Source organism: Alosa alosa, chromosome 24 (genome assembly GCF_017589495.1).
Source record: "Alosa alosa isolate M-15738 ecotype Scorff River chromosome 24, AALO_Geno_1.1, whole genome shotgun sequence".
NCBI classification, from domain to species: domain Eukaryota; kingdom Metazoa; phylum Chordata; class Actinopteri; order Clupeiformes; family Clupeidae; genus Alosa; species Alosa alosa.
Window position 1 is genome coordinate 11586059 of NC_063212.1, and position 19081 is coordinate 11605139.

Below are 19081 nucleotides of genomic sequence, written 5' to 3' on the forward strand. Positions count from 1 at the left end.
TGATATCTAAATGGGGCCACTCATTCAAATAACACGGGTCACACTATATGTGATAATCATGCTTTGTAATTGCCATCTTTTTTTTACAGCAAGATGCCTTAAATGGGTTGATGGTTATATTATAAGTCTCAATCTGTCATGTATTTGCACAAAACTTGCCAGAAGTCATAATTTAAGGGGTTATTGCCTTTTAGCACACCCAACTGCGACCCAGCTAGAAAATAAAATGGAAGCCTATATTTTCCCCTTCATGTGAGTGGTTCTGTGCAGAAATACAAGACCAGTTGATAGTCCTAATTTGTGTTTAAAAGGGGAAGTATAAGGCTACATGTGCGCTATAATGTAGCAGAACTAGGATGACCACCAATCAGACTCTGAAAAGGAGTACAAGTTATCTATAAAGTAAGGAAAAATTGGCCAAAATGAGGACACCCCCCAATGTCTGCTCATAGGCTTATTCCAGTTTAGTACCTGTAGCTAGTTGGTACATAGCTGTGTAGTGTGTACAGTATACTGTGTGAACTTCCTTCCCAACACCTTAAGAGTTGTGCTAGTATGAGAGCCAGCAGACCGGGCTTTTAGCTCGATTGTTAGCACGCTTGACTCCCGAATCCAAGGAGCTGCTGTTTGTGGGTTCAAGTCCGGGCGAGTGCAGGGCTGAGCCGTGCAAATCAGCACAAGTGCTATGACCCAGATCAGGAGTGAGGTTTAGACATGAACACGCAATTTGTGTTGAAAAGGGGAAGTGGGGGCTACACTTGTACCATATTTGCTTATTGCTTAATGAAATGAGTTGGTCACTGAGACTGCTGAGATGGACATCCTGTTGAGATAGATGTCCTCATACATATGAACAGAACCTGTACAGTAAACAGCTCCTGCAATTACTTGCAAGCGTCAAGTCGTATATCCTCTGAGACCGCACTGGTTCATATCCAATCAAAACGCAGCCACCGCATCCACACACCATAGTTCACTGAATTATCTTGCACAATCTCTTCACACATGTGCATTGCTTGTGCTCAAAATCAAACACTCTCTACTGCCCCCTAGTGGTTCACCTTAACATAGAGTGGCTCTCTCAGCGTGTCCACTAGCAGGGAGACCCGCTCGTCCCACACCGGGTTCAGGTTCTTGTGGATGGTCTTGCTGCGGAACACCTCCTTCCCCGCTATCTTGAACTTCACATAGGGGTCACTGGTCCCTGGAGAGGAGCAGAGGGGCCAGAGGGAAGGACTGTTTAAAGCAGATGAAATCAAACTGAATGGCTGTGTGTGTGTGTGTGTGTGTGTGTGTGTGTACAGCAGACATGTGGACTCGAGTCACATGACTTGGACTCGAGTCAGACTCGAGTCATGATTTTAATGACTTCAGACTTGACTTGATAAAATTCGGCATGACTTGCGACTCGACTTGGACTTGAATACTATTCACTCGAGACTTGACTCGGACTTTGCCTCTTTGACTTGTGACGACTTGACATGTCTCGAGTCAAAAACTAAATTTCCTGATCGTGGACCAGTCACCCCAGAGATGCTTTCACTCCGCGACTAAAAAAATAAATAAATAGCGGAGACAAGCGGCCAGTCCAGAGCACAGTTCAGTGCCCACACATGCGTTACGCACTGTGTGTAGGGCACCAAGAGACAGAGAAACGACCAACATTTAGCTAATAACTAGTAGCTTTACTGCAATCTGATTTGCACTCTTGTTAGAGAACGTTTACAATGTCAAAATGCACCAACAGCATGTTACATAAAGATGATACTTTTCGAGTCCTCTCCATTAAGATCCAACTTGAACTTATGCTAGCCTACTCCATTTAATTGAGAACCCCATCTAAGCACGCACGAGAGGGAGAGAAAACGAGTGGCAGGTTCCAGCTGTCTTGTCATTGTTGATGATGATTGATATTTTCTTTTAAATATAAGAAACGTATAAAAGGAAATCATGAAGGCAACAAATACGAGATTAGGGAAATTGCGGATTTATCCGGTTCTCACTACTGTTATAAACTATGAGATCCAGGTCACTATGACATAGGCTGCACTCACTGTGATTTGGAAAGTGGACAAGAATATGAAGAGTTGTCTTTGCCTTTGTTTAATGGAAATGGTGAGTCTTGAAGTAGGCCTATTCAATAATTTGTTTACATGAAGCACATTGATATGCCGATTGAAACGCATTCCACTCAGCTAGCTAGGTGGCTACTGGCTACCAGGCTCATAATTCACATTTAATTGCAAACAGAAAATGTCAAGCAAGCATCATGTCATACATGCATCTATTTCCAAAGGAATGAAAGCTGTTTGTGCCAACTTAATATAATGCTTATCATTGTTAATATTGTGCTATTCATGTGGCACAAACAATGTTTGAGTTTGTGGACTAGCCATAGGAATGGAGCTTGTAAAAAAGATCATTATGAGAATGTGTGGAAAGTGGCACACAATGGGCTTAAAGTGACAGTGCACCATTTACAAATGAGATAAACAGCATCACATGTGTAGTATTTCTTAAGAAATGAATACTTTAAAACAAAATTACTGTGTCATTATTATCTTTTAAATAATATAAAAGTGTTGACCTTGGCTTCCCTTATGAGTCGCCACTGGCAGACAGCCTAATAAATTGTTTGCAGGCAAATCTGTGGCCTAGCGCAGTGAAATGCCATCAGTCAAATTATTACTCATCCTTACAGTGAGCTCCGAAATTTGGAAAAACAATATTTTTATTTGTCATGTAGCTATCCGTTTTGTACAGATTACTCAGGTATGCACATGTGTATATTGTATGCGCATGCATATATCGTAAAAGATTTCAAGACAGAAACATTGAACATATTTTAATCTGTATTTATAAAAAGAAATTCTGTGGATTAGATGGAAGTGTTAAAATTATGATCGATAGTCTAATAATGCCATTATTAAGTGAAGAGTACCTGATGACTTGTTCAGGACTTGAAAAAGATTGGGACTTGGACTTGGACTCGACTTGGCTTTGATGAGACTTGGACTTGGACTCGACTTGCCCTTCTCTGTATTTACTTGGGACTTGACTTGGACTTGAGTGCTAAGACTTGGGACTTACTTGTGACTTGCCAAACAGTGACTTGGTCCCACCCCTGGTGTACAGTGTACACGGACTTACATGGAGTTACTGACACACATTTGGTGAAGAAAACAAACTCGTGTTTGCCTTTGCAGAACAAACGACACAGAATAAAATGCATTTCCAGTTAATTATTCAACATTACTAAAATATTTAACAATACTAAACAGCTGCAAAATTACTGTGAAAATGTGCAGAACTTTGACTTTTATGCTGCATTTAGAACAATATTACATTTTAAAACATGCTGCAGGAGGAATGTTTGCGGTTTATAACAAAGAGGAGCCATTTCAGCTGCAGAGATAACTCTGTGATTAGTAGTAGCATCATACATCAGTTAACCACTTTAATTTCTCCCCAGAGCAAAACTGTTTTAGCAGATTCACATTCCTGCTGATCTGCAAGTCACAAAACCGAATTCATTATACGGTTAGTAACATTAGCTTCCCTTGCAAAGGCTCAGCATACTACAAACATGCTCAGTGGTGATGAACATTTCATTCACTGCTTTTATTGAATCAGTCCTGCAGCACATACAGTACAGTTAGATTACAGACACTACTACCATAGATCTTGCAACTGAAGAAAATGCATTGAAATTGGGAGCTGAATCTTGTGTGAGTGTGAAAGCTAGACCAATCAGCTCTGAATACCAATAGTGTATTTAGGGTATTAAAACAACAGTCCACTTTAATTAGCTTAAACTCTGCTTATATGTTCTTATATGTTGTTTGAGAGAGCAAAAGATAAAAAAGATGTAAACATTTCAAGATGTACTTCTAAACCTGGTCATCTCTACACGTTTTTTTATTTGCACTTCACATCTGCATAGAGGTCCGATTAATTGCATGCGGCAATGGATCTACGCAGACATGTCTGCTTTGTCTTCGTCAAAAAACTGTATGACCTCAGCTTCACTTTGGCCACACACGTCTCTCTATTCTCATTTTATTTTAGCCTTGCTTCTTGGGACATAATGTACTATTGCTCGTATCGTGACTAGATACAGTGGCTTACAGCTAGTGAGACTTGACGGTCAGTTCCCATGAGTGTATTTTCGTCCGGCGGAGGCCTAATGACCTGGAGCTGATGTGCTTTCTGCCCTCTGCCCTCTGCCCTCTGCAGCATCATGCTGCGTGCCACACAGAGTCACCCCAACCTCGCTGCCCCCCTCAGGCTTGCCCGCTCCAGCTCCACCTCTGCCTCGGTGCTCTTTCCCCCGTTGTTGATGTTGTTATTTTTGGGGTGTGCTCAGTGAGCTCTCCAAAACAGTAGCTGTGCTTAGCCCAAGGCCTCTGGTCACGTGACTGTGGTAAGTGGCCGTGATTGGCTGGTGCGGTGGAGCATACAATGTGCAGACTAAATGTGCCGTTTTGGTGCCGTGGGGCTCGCGGAGGGTGAGCGCAGCCTCATCTGGTCCTGCTGAGTCAGTGTACATAAAACAGGCATGGGTGCGGTCACACACAGAGACACACACATGCACACACACACGCACGCACGCACGCACACACACACACACACACACACACACACACACACCTATGCAAGCATGCACACACACACACACACTCACACACACACATACACACACACCTATGCAAGCATGCATACACACACACACACACACACACACACACACACACACACACACACACACACACACACACCCAAATGCACACACGCACGCATGTATGCACATATTTTAGTCGTCAACATCTATTAGTTGGTGCTCCCTCCATTTCACTGCATGGGGAGAAATGTGTACAACTACTCATATTGAAACAGGCAAGCCAACAAGCCAGATGTAGCCTACACTTTTCCCATGAATAGAAACAATGACATCAACGGCCATCGTGTGAAAACTGTATTACTGCAATAAGATCTACCAAATAAGAATGATTCACCAGGCTTTAGGGAGACTGTTAACTCAAACTGTCAAATATGGTCATGCCATCAGACATCAGGTGATTTCCTGTAAAGCCCATGTGCAATTTACAATAATGGGTATGTGCCAAGAGAGGAAAGCTGAGCTTTTTAACTGACACATTCAAGTTCAGGTGGGAAACTCTTGCAAAACACCCCTCTTGACTAATCTGACAGTTTATTTTCCATCTGAGTGGTCGACACAAAGGAAGTGTGTAACAGACTTTTGGTTTTACTGCTGCCGTGATAACGTACTGCACTGAAGGCCATATAGCAGGGGGGTCAAACATAAGGCCATAAGGGCCAGATCAGGCCCGCCAGCAGGCTTCATACGGCCCCACTAGATGTTTTGGGTAGGAAGGGAAAGTTAGAAAAAAAAAGATATTCACATCTACAGTAGTTGTCTTCAACAATTTATATATTTATACTTATTTATACTTATATATTACTTATATATTATACTGTAAGCAATATCTCTATGATATGATAGATTAAACCTAGCACTACAAACCATCCTCAGGAAGGAAGAAGCAGAAAAACTAACATGGAAGTAGGGCATTTCAAGAGAGAAAGAGCAGTACCAGTATATGACAGCAGTACATTATTTGTACTTGTTAGCTCATAAGTGATATAATCAAACAACACTCTGATACCCATGCAGAAACATGATAATGACCATGACAATGACGGCCCCCCACTAGGTCTCATTCCAACAAACCGGCCCACTACCTAATATGAGTTTGACACCCATGCCATATAGTATGTTATTATGGTGTTCTCCAATGTTTCTCCAAAGGGTTCTCCAATGTTTTCTCAGTTAGCCTTTTAAAATGATATCAGATTAGTAAACAGAATGTGCCTATGGAACATTGGATGAATGGTTGCTGATAATGGGCAATGTAGATATTGCATAAAAGATCAGCCATTTCTTTCTACAAAAGTCAAGAACCCTTTTGCAATTATGTAAGCACATAATTTAATCAGAAAACTGCTGCCCTGTTTATAAAAAAATACAACTGATCTCAGCTGGTATTCTGTCTATAATGGAGTGGAATGGAAATTTCTAAGTGACCCCAAACTTTTGACGGATAGTATTTCATGTTACATGCAACATGTTGCATTTGTTCCTACAACTAAGGGAATGTATAAGGCATTTTTGTATCTATCATTGAGTCCAATGTTTTATGTAGCTGACTACACGCTGTGTTTGTCCCTGTCTAGACCTGTATCTACAACTCTCTGCATGTCTCAGGTGTTGTGGTGTAAAACCGGTTGGATATGAAGATAATGGGGGATGGTGATGCACACAAAACACTTCCACGCTATCGCCAGTAGATGGCACTATTAGCTTACTTCGGCGCATCACTGTGGGATAACCCAGCCCCGTGTGGCCACCGCATCAATCAAACCAGCAGCCCATTTGCCGCAGTCCATTAAAGCCCCTCTCCTGGATCAGCCTGAAGGCCATTTCAGAAGGCCCCCCCTTACCCACACGGCCTGTGGATTAATAAGGACACCTACTCCTACACACACACACACATACACACACACACACACACACACACACACAAACCCCCCACACACACACACACACACACACACACACACACACACATCTGATCCATAAGATTATCTCACAAATAAGTCCCTGAGTTTAACCTTCACACTGTCGTGGCCTAAAAAAACACACTCTGGAGACTACCTCTAATGACTAAGGATGGGAGCTTTTTTATCAGGATGTGGTGACCATGCAGGGCGAAAATTGAGTTTTTTCCCGGCATCTTGACAGGGCACACAGGCAAGTGTGATGTCTTATTGGATTAGTCTCACAAAGGTTGGCCACAGAGAGGATAAGAGCGAGAGAGGACGGGGAAAAAAAAGAGAGAGAGAGGGACACACATACAAACACACACACACACACACACACACACACACACATGATGGTGACTGGCATATGGATGTTTGCTGTATAGATAATCAACTTCTGCATGTTGACATTCTGCACACGTCTGACTCCATGCAAGTGGCTTGGGGCTTAAATCTCAGAAAGCCAACAGATTATGTACTGTACAGTATGTACACAAATGTATTTGAATATATATATTACTGTATACATTCCTTTTTAGCATTTTGAATAAATATATAGTATATGTGCAAGATGATTCAAAGTGCATGATGGCTTGTATTCATCAAGTAGCTTGAAGCTGCAATAAAGGCAGTTACTGTGAATGTCATTCATAAAATGTTACCCAGTAAAGCATGGGATCCACTCTGTTACATCACCAGCCTCCTATCCAATCACAGCAGACAGTTGCATCTGCATTCCACCAGCCCTGTCATACAGTAGAAGCCTTATTACAGCCTCTGTTTTGAGGTATGTGGTTACGCTTACTGACAGTGTTTCCTCCACATCGCTGGAGCTGAACCACAGCTCTTTTCCATTTTTGTGGTGCACAGTGCACATATTCAACACTTAGCTTTGCTGACACTACGGTTGCATACTGTCTCAGTTACTCTAATTAGTCCTTTATGTGATGGCTGTGCAGTGTTTACACCGTCCTAGCTCCAACTGTTGAACTGCATATACACCTTATGTATGTCCTGTTCCCCATAACAATTATATCAGGTACATCATTCTCATAACTAACATGTTGCTGTTGCTTCGTCTTGGCAACATAGTGCATATGCAAGCTGCTGCTCAGCTAAATTGACATTAAAGGCCTATACACACGGCCGGTGACGCGATGGCGATTTATGGCAGGCGACCAGCAAAATTGAATAGAATCTATGTGAAGTGAATGGGGCAACTCATACGGCAAGTGGAACGACGGCCGTCGCATCGGTCTAATCGACCCCTTTCTATTTTTCGGGGCGATTTTGATGAAGTCATAATAGAAAACAAGCTGTCTGGTCAGTGTATCTCCACCATCGCGTTTGACTGTCACATCGCCGGCCGTGTGTGGTGGGCTGTACATTTAGCAGACACTTTTCATCCAAAGTGACTTACATATGTCAATTCTATTGCAAGGGACTACATTGTCCCCGGAGCAACTTAGGGTGGAGTGCCTTGCTCCAGGGCACAACGGTGGAAGCCGAGAATTGAACCCACACATTTTCAGGCAACTGTATGTTAGTCCAGCTCCTTAACCACTATGTTACCACTGCACCCCCATTCATTTCAATACGACTATTACTTTGTAGGCTACTGAGCTATCTTAAATGAATTGCAGTGGTGCAGAGAGAAGCCAGAGCTATAACAGACATAAGGATGCTGTTTGACACTCTTATCAACAACCCTTTCTCTCAGGTTAGGCTCACAGAAAACTGTACTGTCAAAAGGTTCCTTAAAACCTTTCCTTACAGCACACTGCCCCCACCTATCCACACACACACTACACACACACACAGTCACTGCTCCACTCCCCTCCCGCCCACACACACATCTTCACTGTCATCACTCACATACATCATACATACAGTACTCTGCTTGCAATAGTAAGTCCCTTCACCATACATACACAGCACATTATTTTGCTTCCAACTCACACATCCCCAACTGCCACACTGCCCCCACAATACACAGCACATTTTCATGATGAAGCTTCTCCAACACACATATTGCACACTGCCCTCTCCCCCACAGTACACAGCACACTATCCCATCTCCCTTGTCATCCCCCAACACACACACCAAGACCCCTGGCAGTTGGGTTAGTCCCTTGAGCCGTGGATCTGCCCAAGGTTTCTTTTCCTTGCCCCTGTTGCTCTTGGGTGCTCCTTGTTGGTGCCCCCCAATCCCAATCCTCCCCCACCATTCTTATGCAGCCCTTGCCACTTAATCTACTAAACCCCTCTTCTACTGCACTTTGTACCCCCCCCCATACATGCACAAATAGGCTGACACCAGACATCATTTCACTGCATTTCTTACATCCAGTAACTATATGCATGTGACAATAAACTGCCTTGTATCCTTGTATCCTTGTAAAAGTAAACAAAAACACACACAAGCTCACACAAGGCCTAAAGGTGTGCACAGTTTGGGACTACTTCAAGGATCTCCATAGAGTGCTGCTGTTCACTGGGTGCTTGACTACAGTAGTATCACTGAGTAATCATTCTATGTTGTTTTTTATGTATTTTAACCTTTTTTATTCTTTACTTTTTAAATTATTCTTTGACTATTGGCCTTCTATGCTTTTAATAGCTATTACTGTTTGCTTTTGTTTATGTAAAGCACATTGAATGACCTCTGTGTATGAAATGCGCTATATAAATAAACTTGACTTGACTTGACTAAAGGACAAGAGTGCACCGGATCACAACATACACAGTTTTGTGTACAAAACAAACTGATAATTTATTTGCCATCTACTACTTTGCTTGGTGATCAGAACATGTCTGATTGCAGAGCAGCCAAAGAGCTCTCTTGAAGTTCGTCAGACACAACAAACACAAGTGCACTTGTACTCAGATGCACTGCAGCAGAACTCTTTCACTGGGATGAGGTCCCAAATCAGACATTAAACCTCAATGGCACAGAGGTCAATCAGCAGAGTTCTGCCAAGGGCTCTACCCATTATCTGAGGAAGCTTTCGTTTGTGAGACTGGAATTAGTGGTGATGAGACGGAAAAAAACACAGACACAAGAGAGGCTCATCACAGTTTATAAACAGTCACAGCATTTCTTATGTGCATCATCACACACATTGTGTTTTAGGTGTAACGTTACACAACAAAAAAATATGTCTTCTCTCAGTCAACAGTCAATCTCCAATTTGTTAAGTATTTCTGACCTTCATTCATGTTTAATTCAAATCTGCCCTGAGAAATTTGTTAAGTATATTTTTTGACCTTGAACATATGTGATTATTTTGACATCTTGCCCCAGAGAAAATCGCCAGTCGATGTTAAGCACTCAATTTTAAGGAGAGGTGCAAAAACGCACACCAAAATCAATGTGCAGGCAACAAGGAATAAAACTTAGTTGAAGGAGAGGGATGCCGCACACTGAGTGCACTAATTGTATTGAGGCGATTCAACCAGTCTGGCCTTCTTCAGATTGCATATGCACTCAATTTTAAGACAACAGAAAATGTGAGTTCCCTGAGCTCTAAACTTTTGTCCAGCCAAACCTTACCCATCACATACAGTACACGCCTTTGTGTATCATTGAGAAAAAACAGAAGTGAAAGACCAGATTTCATGTCTTTCCCATGCATGTTACAAGATCTCTGACCTTTATATGTCTCTTTTCCCTTTTATTTGAACTGACATGACCATGATATATAACAAAATATTATTTTTACAAGCTCTATCTTCACACAACAAAGCAGAACACGTATTAGCGTCCCATTTCCATCCCCTTCTCCCTCCAACGTTGCACAAAATGGAAAATGAATGTTTATAAAACCCGCTCAATCGAGTTCTTTAACCATGCCTTGTAAATGCTGCAGCAAATCTTCAAGTCAGAACATGGCCTTTGAAATTTCATTTGTAGTGGACACACACACACACACACACACACACACACACACACACACACACACACACACACACACACACACTGCCCTTGATAGCTATCTGCAGGACATTTGGACAGAGAGGCGATAACACTAGGAATTGTGGGTTGTAAGTAACCACAGACAGACTGCTAGATATTGGGGCCACAGCAGCAGCCATTGCACGCAGCAGTAAAGCTGATGGATATCTGAGAAGGGACTGCAGTTGAGCGTGAACCAATCGGAGAGGGACACCCCGGAAAAGAGTCTTTCCTTCAGTTCTGTAAATTGGAAAAGTTTTATTGACAGGGCATAGCTATTGCACTTCAAACTTGGATAGTTGTGTAGATGTGGGTTGGGACCGCGGGTAATAGCGTGAAGGTCCAGTTCATGCCTACGGGGCAGAGTTCTTCATCAAGCATACACACACACACACACACACACACACACACACACACACACACACACACAGGCACACAGGAGACACACACACACACACACACACACACACACACACCTCATCAGTCACTGTGTGTGCCACCCTCTTGAGCCAGGGCTGAGTCTAGCGAAGGGACATTTTTCCCTCGGTCACCATGAAATCAATGGAGATCAGTGCACCTCCACTGTCCACACTGGACTTTACGGACTCATAAATAGCGTATTCACGTGGCTTTCTGTCCAGTGGGTCGGGAAGCATGAAATTGGAGAGCTGGGTTCCCCTATTGACTGCTCCATACATCTGCAGGGCATGTTGTGAGGCTATTTCAAAACTCGTCAAGGGACTCTAGAGCGGAGACCAACTACTGTCTGGAACTTTCGAGAGTTTGTGCCAAGACAGTAAATTTAGCTTTCTGGGCTATAACTTTTTCATCAGGCGCAACAAAAAAAAAAAACAACAACAAAAATCTATGCCTTGCTCATCATTCTTATGATGCATTCTGTTCAAGTAATTTGAAGGAAATTAATAAGCACCTCATTGGTGTATGGCTATAAACAACAAAGGTTCGAGAGGCAATACCATTTCCTTTCATTTCATTTTGACCGAAGCCACTATACACATTGTCAATATGAGGCAGGCATCAAAGTTAATTCCCATTCCGCACATCGTCTGAACTACAAGCCAGAGCTTGATGAAGATTGATAGGAATCCAATCAATCCATTCCTTCTGATTGTGCGAGAGGTTTCTCTTCCTCCTTCCACTCCTCCCTCCATCCCTCCCTCTACCTCTCCCTCTCACTTTCCCTGTCTCCCTCCCATTTGTCCTGCATTTTTAGACGGGACCAATTGATTTGGAAGAATCAACTCAAACTTCTCTCATTTAAAGCAGGCATGGGCAGCTCAATACAGACTCAGTGGGTCATCACAATGGACGAGACGAAGAAGGAAATCAAAGTTTAGTCCCGCTGCCAGTCAGTGCCAGGGACCTGTGCCAACCACTCCCGCCCCAGAGCCATTATTCAATAAGAATAGGGGGAATACCAGGAGAGGCCGGTCTCACTATGATCTCAACACAGAGCTCACTGTCCATTACAATCCTTTGGTGGGACCAGTTCCAAACCGGAATGTGCACGCAGCCCCAACATTCCACATTCCACACCGGTCAACTCACAATGGCCCTGGCTCATCCCATGGGCAATTGCATGTTGACTTGAAACAGCAGGCAATGTGACTATCTTGTCTCTATGCACATCTTTTCCCACAAGAGGAGCACCAGGAGAGTGATAACTAAGTAGTGTATGGGCAGATTATGAAAAGCAATAGACAATAGGGGTGTAAAGGTACACATATTCGTATCGAACTACTAAGGTACAGGATGTTCAATCCAGAGGTGTGTACCAATGTACCAAATTTAACAGTAATCAACAGTAGGCATTTTTGCTTGTAGACTATGTTTCAAATTCTAGTTCCTACTGTACATAAACATATTTAGTAACAGACCAAATGTCAGTTAAGTCCAACATGATACTATTCTCATTCTGGCTCAAAAATATTGTCAGTGAATTTTAGGTAAGCAGTACCTACAGGTCTACAGTGCCAAAAATTAACAGAAAATTGAACGTAACTTCAAAACCGCTGTACACAACGAACCATGAGTTTTGTATACCGTTTAACGTCGTCATACTGTTTGTTCCATGGTATTGAAAACTTCACTAGCAGCCTGGCTGTTTAATGTCATATGTTGTATAGTGTCTTGACCTTTAACCTTTACAGGAATCAGTATTTCGACAGATCTTAGAAAGTTCTCACATCAGTTGTAATGTTTGTAATGCCAGCTTGTCACATGATTATTAGTGTGTGGACTTAGATGTGTATCACCAGTATCACCAGATGTGTAGTGTGTGGACTTAGATGTGTGTTGACCAGTTGATATGAACTGATCATAAATATGAGCAAATTCATTGTGTGGGGAAAACGTTCTCCACTACTATCACTAAGGGGCAGTGTGTGTCCTACTGTATCTACAGAGCCTATTTATGCTGCTTGAGTCTCTGCTCCATCACGCAAACTATGTGCCAAACTATTCCAACTGTGTGCCCACTATCAATGTGTTCTCAACAAACACTAGAATACAGTGTGAGCTTTTCAGAACTGTGAGATGCATTGTGATGCTTGACTTCCTTATATCTGTACTATGTCAATGTTATCAGCTGTTACTCAGCCGCTTGACAATAAGTAATCCAACTCCATAAAAAAACACAACATTAAACAGCAAAAAAGCTCTTGATCAACGTTTACTTCCTGTTTTCACAAAAGCATCTTCTCCATTTTACCTTCCGCAACATATTTCCCTCCAAAGCTGTTGTGCAAACATGTTCCCGTTTCACAGACAAGCAAGCAGTCGTTTGGCAGCGGCTGGTTTGATACCCCTATTAAATTACGGTAATGACGGCACTATCTCTTCTGTCCAGGCCCGCACCGGCCGCCTCCATTAGGCTGCACGTTAATGGAGCACGTCAGTGGCGTTAGCGGTGGACATCACACCAAATGACTCATGCATAATGAACAGGGGACAATCAAGGCCACAGAGCACCTTGCTGTGTGTGTGTGTGTGTGTGTGTGTGTGTGTGAAGAGAGAGAGAGAGATGCCCCTGTGCTCAAATGTTGGTACTCTTTTCATTTGATCAAAAGGCTCTGGGCTGCCAGACAAAACCTGTCAGTGAGTAAATAAAACCCATCCCAGGTAAAACATGATTACAGTAACATCCCAATGGTCTTGCTCCACCCATTAGTCTTGGTACCCCAACAGAAGGGTGCCAAAAATGCTAAGGTACAGGTCGGTTGTTTTGGTACCCAAATTCCACCAATGAAAGCGCAAATACATGTAATTACGTACCATATTGTACCGAACTGAACCATACCGCACCGTACCACTCGGTGGAAACACACCATAACTTTATTCTCTCAGTCTTGTCCATTACAGGCCAAATCAGTTAGCTGCACTCCACTGTGGTATTGCTAAACTCAGTCAGGTGGGCAAGCAAGGATAGAAGTTCGGTTTGTCACGCACTGGAAAAACTTTGACAATGAAACTATAGCAAACAGTTAATGTATAACCTTTTTTCATGACATATTCAAATAATAGCAGCTAAGACAAGCCAAACAACTGGCAGGCAACTGTAAAATATGTGCACAATCCAAGTGAGAATCAAACTTTGCTTTGACATAGCTTGAGGCGGCTACCCCCACTTCATTTACTCCTTTGATTTATTCCTGTTGACTTTTTGTTACCAGACTTACAAACAGCACATAAAGTCTGTCAAACATCGTCAAGGCAAATACATCTGCTTGATGCAGCTTCATAGTGTTCAGAGTTTAATAGGGTTTAGACCCACAGCACACACCATATACTGTATACAGAACATGCATAATAGATTTGTGGCCATGAAAAAGGAACAGTACATCTCCAGGGTGATCCCTCTCAATAATGTATACATTGTGTGAGAATTTGTGCATTATGTTCATCCACAAAACGCATCTCTTTATCACAGAAAAGCACAGATGGCTCATGAAGAATTGCTAATCGCAAAGAGAAATACTTCTGTAATACGCCTCATTCATTCTTTTTCACCTTGATGGCAGTAAGTGAATAACCATAGGACACTGTGTCATGTTATTAAGCAATAATAGTTCATTCAGGGGCTTGGAGGACAGATATTTATAAAATGCCTCTGTTTATTTGTAAATTTCCACATCCTGTGAACAAATAAACAAAATCTCCCACAGAGAGGTTAATGTTGGAATAAATTCAAGAAAAAGACACACAGACACACACACATTCAGACTTATACACAGATACGCAGACAAACGAGCACACACACACACACACACACACACACACACACGCACGCACACACACACACACACACACACACACATACACATAGACACACACACACACACACACACACGCACACACATACAGTACACACACACACACGCGCACACAGACAAACACACACACATACGCATACAGTACACACAAACACACACACACGCTCACCCCTCTGGGTGTTTTTTGGGGCTGCTGGGATGTGGAACGTGTCCCCATTTATGGCGTCTGGGAGCAAGAGACCCGGGCCACAGAAAAGATGACTCAGTCACAACACACAGGCTACGACGCAGCGCAGCCTTCAGGAAATGAGGACGACAGATCTGCCCTACAAAGGCAAAAGACCTTAACTCGCCAGAGTGTGAAACTGAGAAAAATGACTTTAAAGTTTTTTTGTTGTCCAGCCAATTGTATGATAGGTAGGACACTGAAAATATGCCAAGTAATTGTCATAATGAATACATGTATCTACATGAAAAAAAAAATCAGCTCAAACTTGACCTTTGACCCTTATTTGGAAGTTACTGTATTCTGCCTTTGCATTATCTGCAAAACAATAATGGGTCATACAAAGGCAAACTACCTTAACTTCTAATTTATTGACCATTTGGACTTTTATCACTCTATAGAAACAATTATATGATAACAATGATAGCCTTAAGATAACATTTAGTGAGTTTTGTCTAGTAAGGCTTAATATTAGGCCTCCATCAACAGAATATTACAAAATACAAAATAATGAGAAGGCTACACTGGAACATTTTAAAACTTTATCGTTGTACTTAATTTAAGTAAAATAACACTTTAAGAGCCAGAAAACCAAAAAACAGCCACAACATGATCCAAGCCGTATGCAATTACAGGAATTTTGCTACTCATGGACACATAATAATTTACTGTCTGTGTCGTGCGGGTGGCGGAGTCACACATTGATTGGATTTCTTTCTTGACAAATTAAAGGGACATCGACTTAAGGACATGCTGTGTAGTTTTGTTCGTATGGGAATCAAATATTTTGCAACCAACACTGTCTAGCTTTAGCTAATAGCTTACTCATAGCGACACTTAAAATTGAATGACAACATCCGAACAACGTTGCACTGATTTTAGCTAGCCTGCACATAATTATATTGCGAATGGGCTTGCTGAAAACTTGTGATGGATTTAAACAATGGATTTGTCTTCTCAGTGGATGTTGTTTTCCATGGATTTTTTTAAAGGTAAGCTGCGATCTAAGTTCTATCTGCTGGGTTAGTTTGTGTGCGACATGTTCTCCTCGCCCGGGGAGGGACGGGAGGTGTATCGGAGGCGCCCCCAACCCACTCGCTTTGTTTTCTGCCAGTGAGTGGACTTGCAGATTGGCAGGCAGCTAGCCACCCTGTATGGCACGAGAAAACTTGTACTAGGCTACTAGTTAATAGTATCCAGGCTTTGAGACATTTATGGTGTCTTACAGTTGCCTGGCACAACATCTATCATGTAGGATATTTGTGGATCAGGAACAGTTAACTAGCTAACTAGGCTACATCCTAGCTGAATTTCACAAAATCTGAAGTAGTTAATGCTAGATAGTAAAACAACCACTGCAACATTTTCTTTTCACTTTATTGAAGTGTGGCTAAAGTGCTTCAATTAGGCCTACATACAATACATAGGCATAAGACACTCTGCCTTTGTTTTACCCACCACCAATGTTAATATGGTTTGCTGCGCTTGAAATTACGGTGCACTGTAACTTAATTCCAGCATTCTATAGAGCTTGAAAACAAAGCTAAAGAACCACAACTGATGTTACGGGCTATGCCTTGGCTTACCCTCTGCTTTTTGAAGTTACGGCAAAACCGTGATCTTATTTTGATAAGAAAACAACAAAATTGACTCAAGATATTTGTCCACATGATAAAATTGATGCCCGTTGTTCCAAAAATGACAAAAACTCATTTTTGATAAAATTGAAGTTACGGCCTTTTGCCTTTGCACGGCAGAGATGACGATGTCACTTCCTGAGGCCCCCTGGGGGGAGTGGTGCCATGAAAACAGCTTAAAGGTGCGAGAGACCAACAAACCACCAGCCATCCACATCCCCCTCTCCCCCACCCAGGGCCCCTTTAATGTGGTATTACAAAGATAGGAAGGATGCGTGGCACAGGAAATGAAGACACCTCTGAGAATGACACTTCCTGCTACTCTCTGCTTTTGGGTGTGGGGTGTTAACTACGACCATGTAGTGTGGAAAAAGAAATCACACCTCTGTCTGCAAACATATGTTCTAATGAGGGGTCATTGCATCATGTGTAAGGTCAAACCTTATCAAAACAGCTATGAGAGAATCGGACCAGATAACCAGATAAACTGTCCTACCTTGTCATACATGATCGGTACTTCTGAATTGTGGATACAGGGGAATTATTATGCAATTATGCTAGTCGTGAGGAGCTTTATGGCCAAAGGGTGCACTCACAGCTAATAAACTGCGCAAAAACTGTTTTCATCTTGAAACAGATCAGCATTCAGCTCGGCTTCTAATTACAAGGTGAGCAACTTGCATTCTGGTGACGGATGATGTCATCTGCAGAGGGCAAGGTCCAGAACACACACACACACACACACACACACACACACACAAAGCATGAAGAAAGCACTCTTAACCTTCATGTGGAGGTAATGACTCCAAATAAACCAGAAAGTTCACTTACTAAATGTATTTCAAACAATAATTTAAATATTTGCTGTGTATTTGGCAACAACTTAAGAATGAAAAAGAAATTAAGAATGAAATGCAATGAAAATGTATACCACTTCAACATAAATAGAACTAAACTATTTGTCCAGAGACAGACCTCCAACAAATCGTTGCCTGTGGTAACATCCGTAGCAATAAGTTTAACATTCTCATCCATGCAAGCATGTGATAGCCACTAGGTGGACATCCTACACCACTTCAGGCATCCACAAGCACCTCATGTTTTCAGTGGGATATGACTCATCGCCATAGACAGAACTGTAGAATCAGGTCTGGGCAACTGGGTGCTTGTGTCCTTTATTGATCATTTCCTTCAACACTTCTGCTTTCCCAACATCAGAATCCCTTCACAGAGTGTACGTTCATATCTCCACTTCCACTAAGGTGTGAAACTAACCGTCGTCACTAAAAGGCATTTGACTTGTTTAATGGTTTAGCCTAAGGACTTGCACACAACCTCAATCACAAAGCAGGAAAATTCACTGCAGTCGAGGCCGGCGACTCCATGTCAACGCTTTATGAGAAAATTGTGACTTAGCACAGGGTTGTTGTCTGAGAGAGCCAGTGGGCAGGAGCTTTCGTGTCCAGTAAAGACGAGACACTTTGAGTCACGACATCAACATGCGGGAAAAACAAGGGGAGACCTCGTATATTTCCCCCCCCCCCGTGATATACTGGACAGAATTCAGCCAGGCATCTCATTGGCTGTCACGCCGGCCTTATTTAAGAGGGAGAGAGCTATAGCCTTACTGGGCTCCTCTCTCCTTACACATCGCAACGGATCCTGTCAACGGGATCAGCCGCCGAGCACATCTCCTCCACGGCCACTACCCCTGCATCGCACTCTAGAGGCCTGGATTAATGACTGCACACACACACACGCGCACGCGCACACACACACACACACACACACACACACACACACACACAGACGCACGCACACACACACACACACACACACACACAGACACACACAAACACAAACACACATAAAACACAAACACAAAACACATAAACCACACACAAACATACAGAGACACAACCCCTCTCCACTCATGCAGGGCAGGGAGCATGACCAGGCTGCTCATGAGAGTGTAAAGTGTGTGTGTGTGTGTGTGTGTATGAGAGTGTGTGAAGTGGGTTTGTATGACGTGTCTGTGTGTGTGTGTGTGTGTGTGTGTGTGTGTGTGTGTGTGTGTGTGTGTGTGTGTGTGTGTGAAATGTGTGGGTTAAATTAGTGTGAATATATGCATACGTGTCTGAAATTCTATTTCTATACTCTGTGGAAAGACCCCACTTCCGCTCCACCACTTCAACAAGAAACCTCACACTACCAGTAGCCCAAGACTGGAAGAGCAGAGACACAGCACTCAAACAATCCTCCATAAAAATGCATGAGGTTAGTTTGTAACACCAATATGGCAGTTGTCTACACATATCCCGCCCCTTCCGCGGCAAAAAAGTCGACATGT

General features: G+C 42.6%; 1 protein-coding gene across 6 annotated transcripts in view; it reads right to left on the bottom strand.

Moving 5' to 3' along the window:
* Positions 1 to 19081, bottom strand: part of mctp1a (multiple C2 domains, transmembrane 1a) — a 166242-nt gene that overhangs the window by 80143 nt on the left and 67018 nt on the right. For all 6 annotated transcript variants that reach the window (XM_048237048.1, XM_048237044.1, XM_048237045.1 and 3 more), the window contains exon 3: positions 1062 to 1204. In XM_048237048.1, the coding sequence (XP_048093005.1) occupies positions 1062 to 1204 (143 nt within the window). The remainder of the gene's footprint in view (positions 1 to 1061; positions 1205 to 19081) is intronic.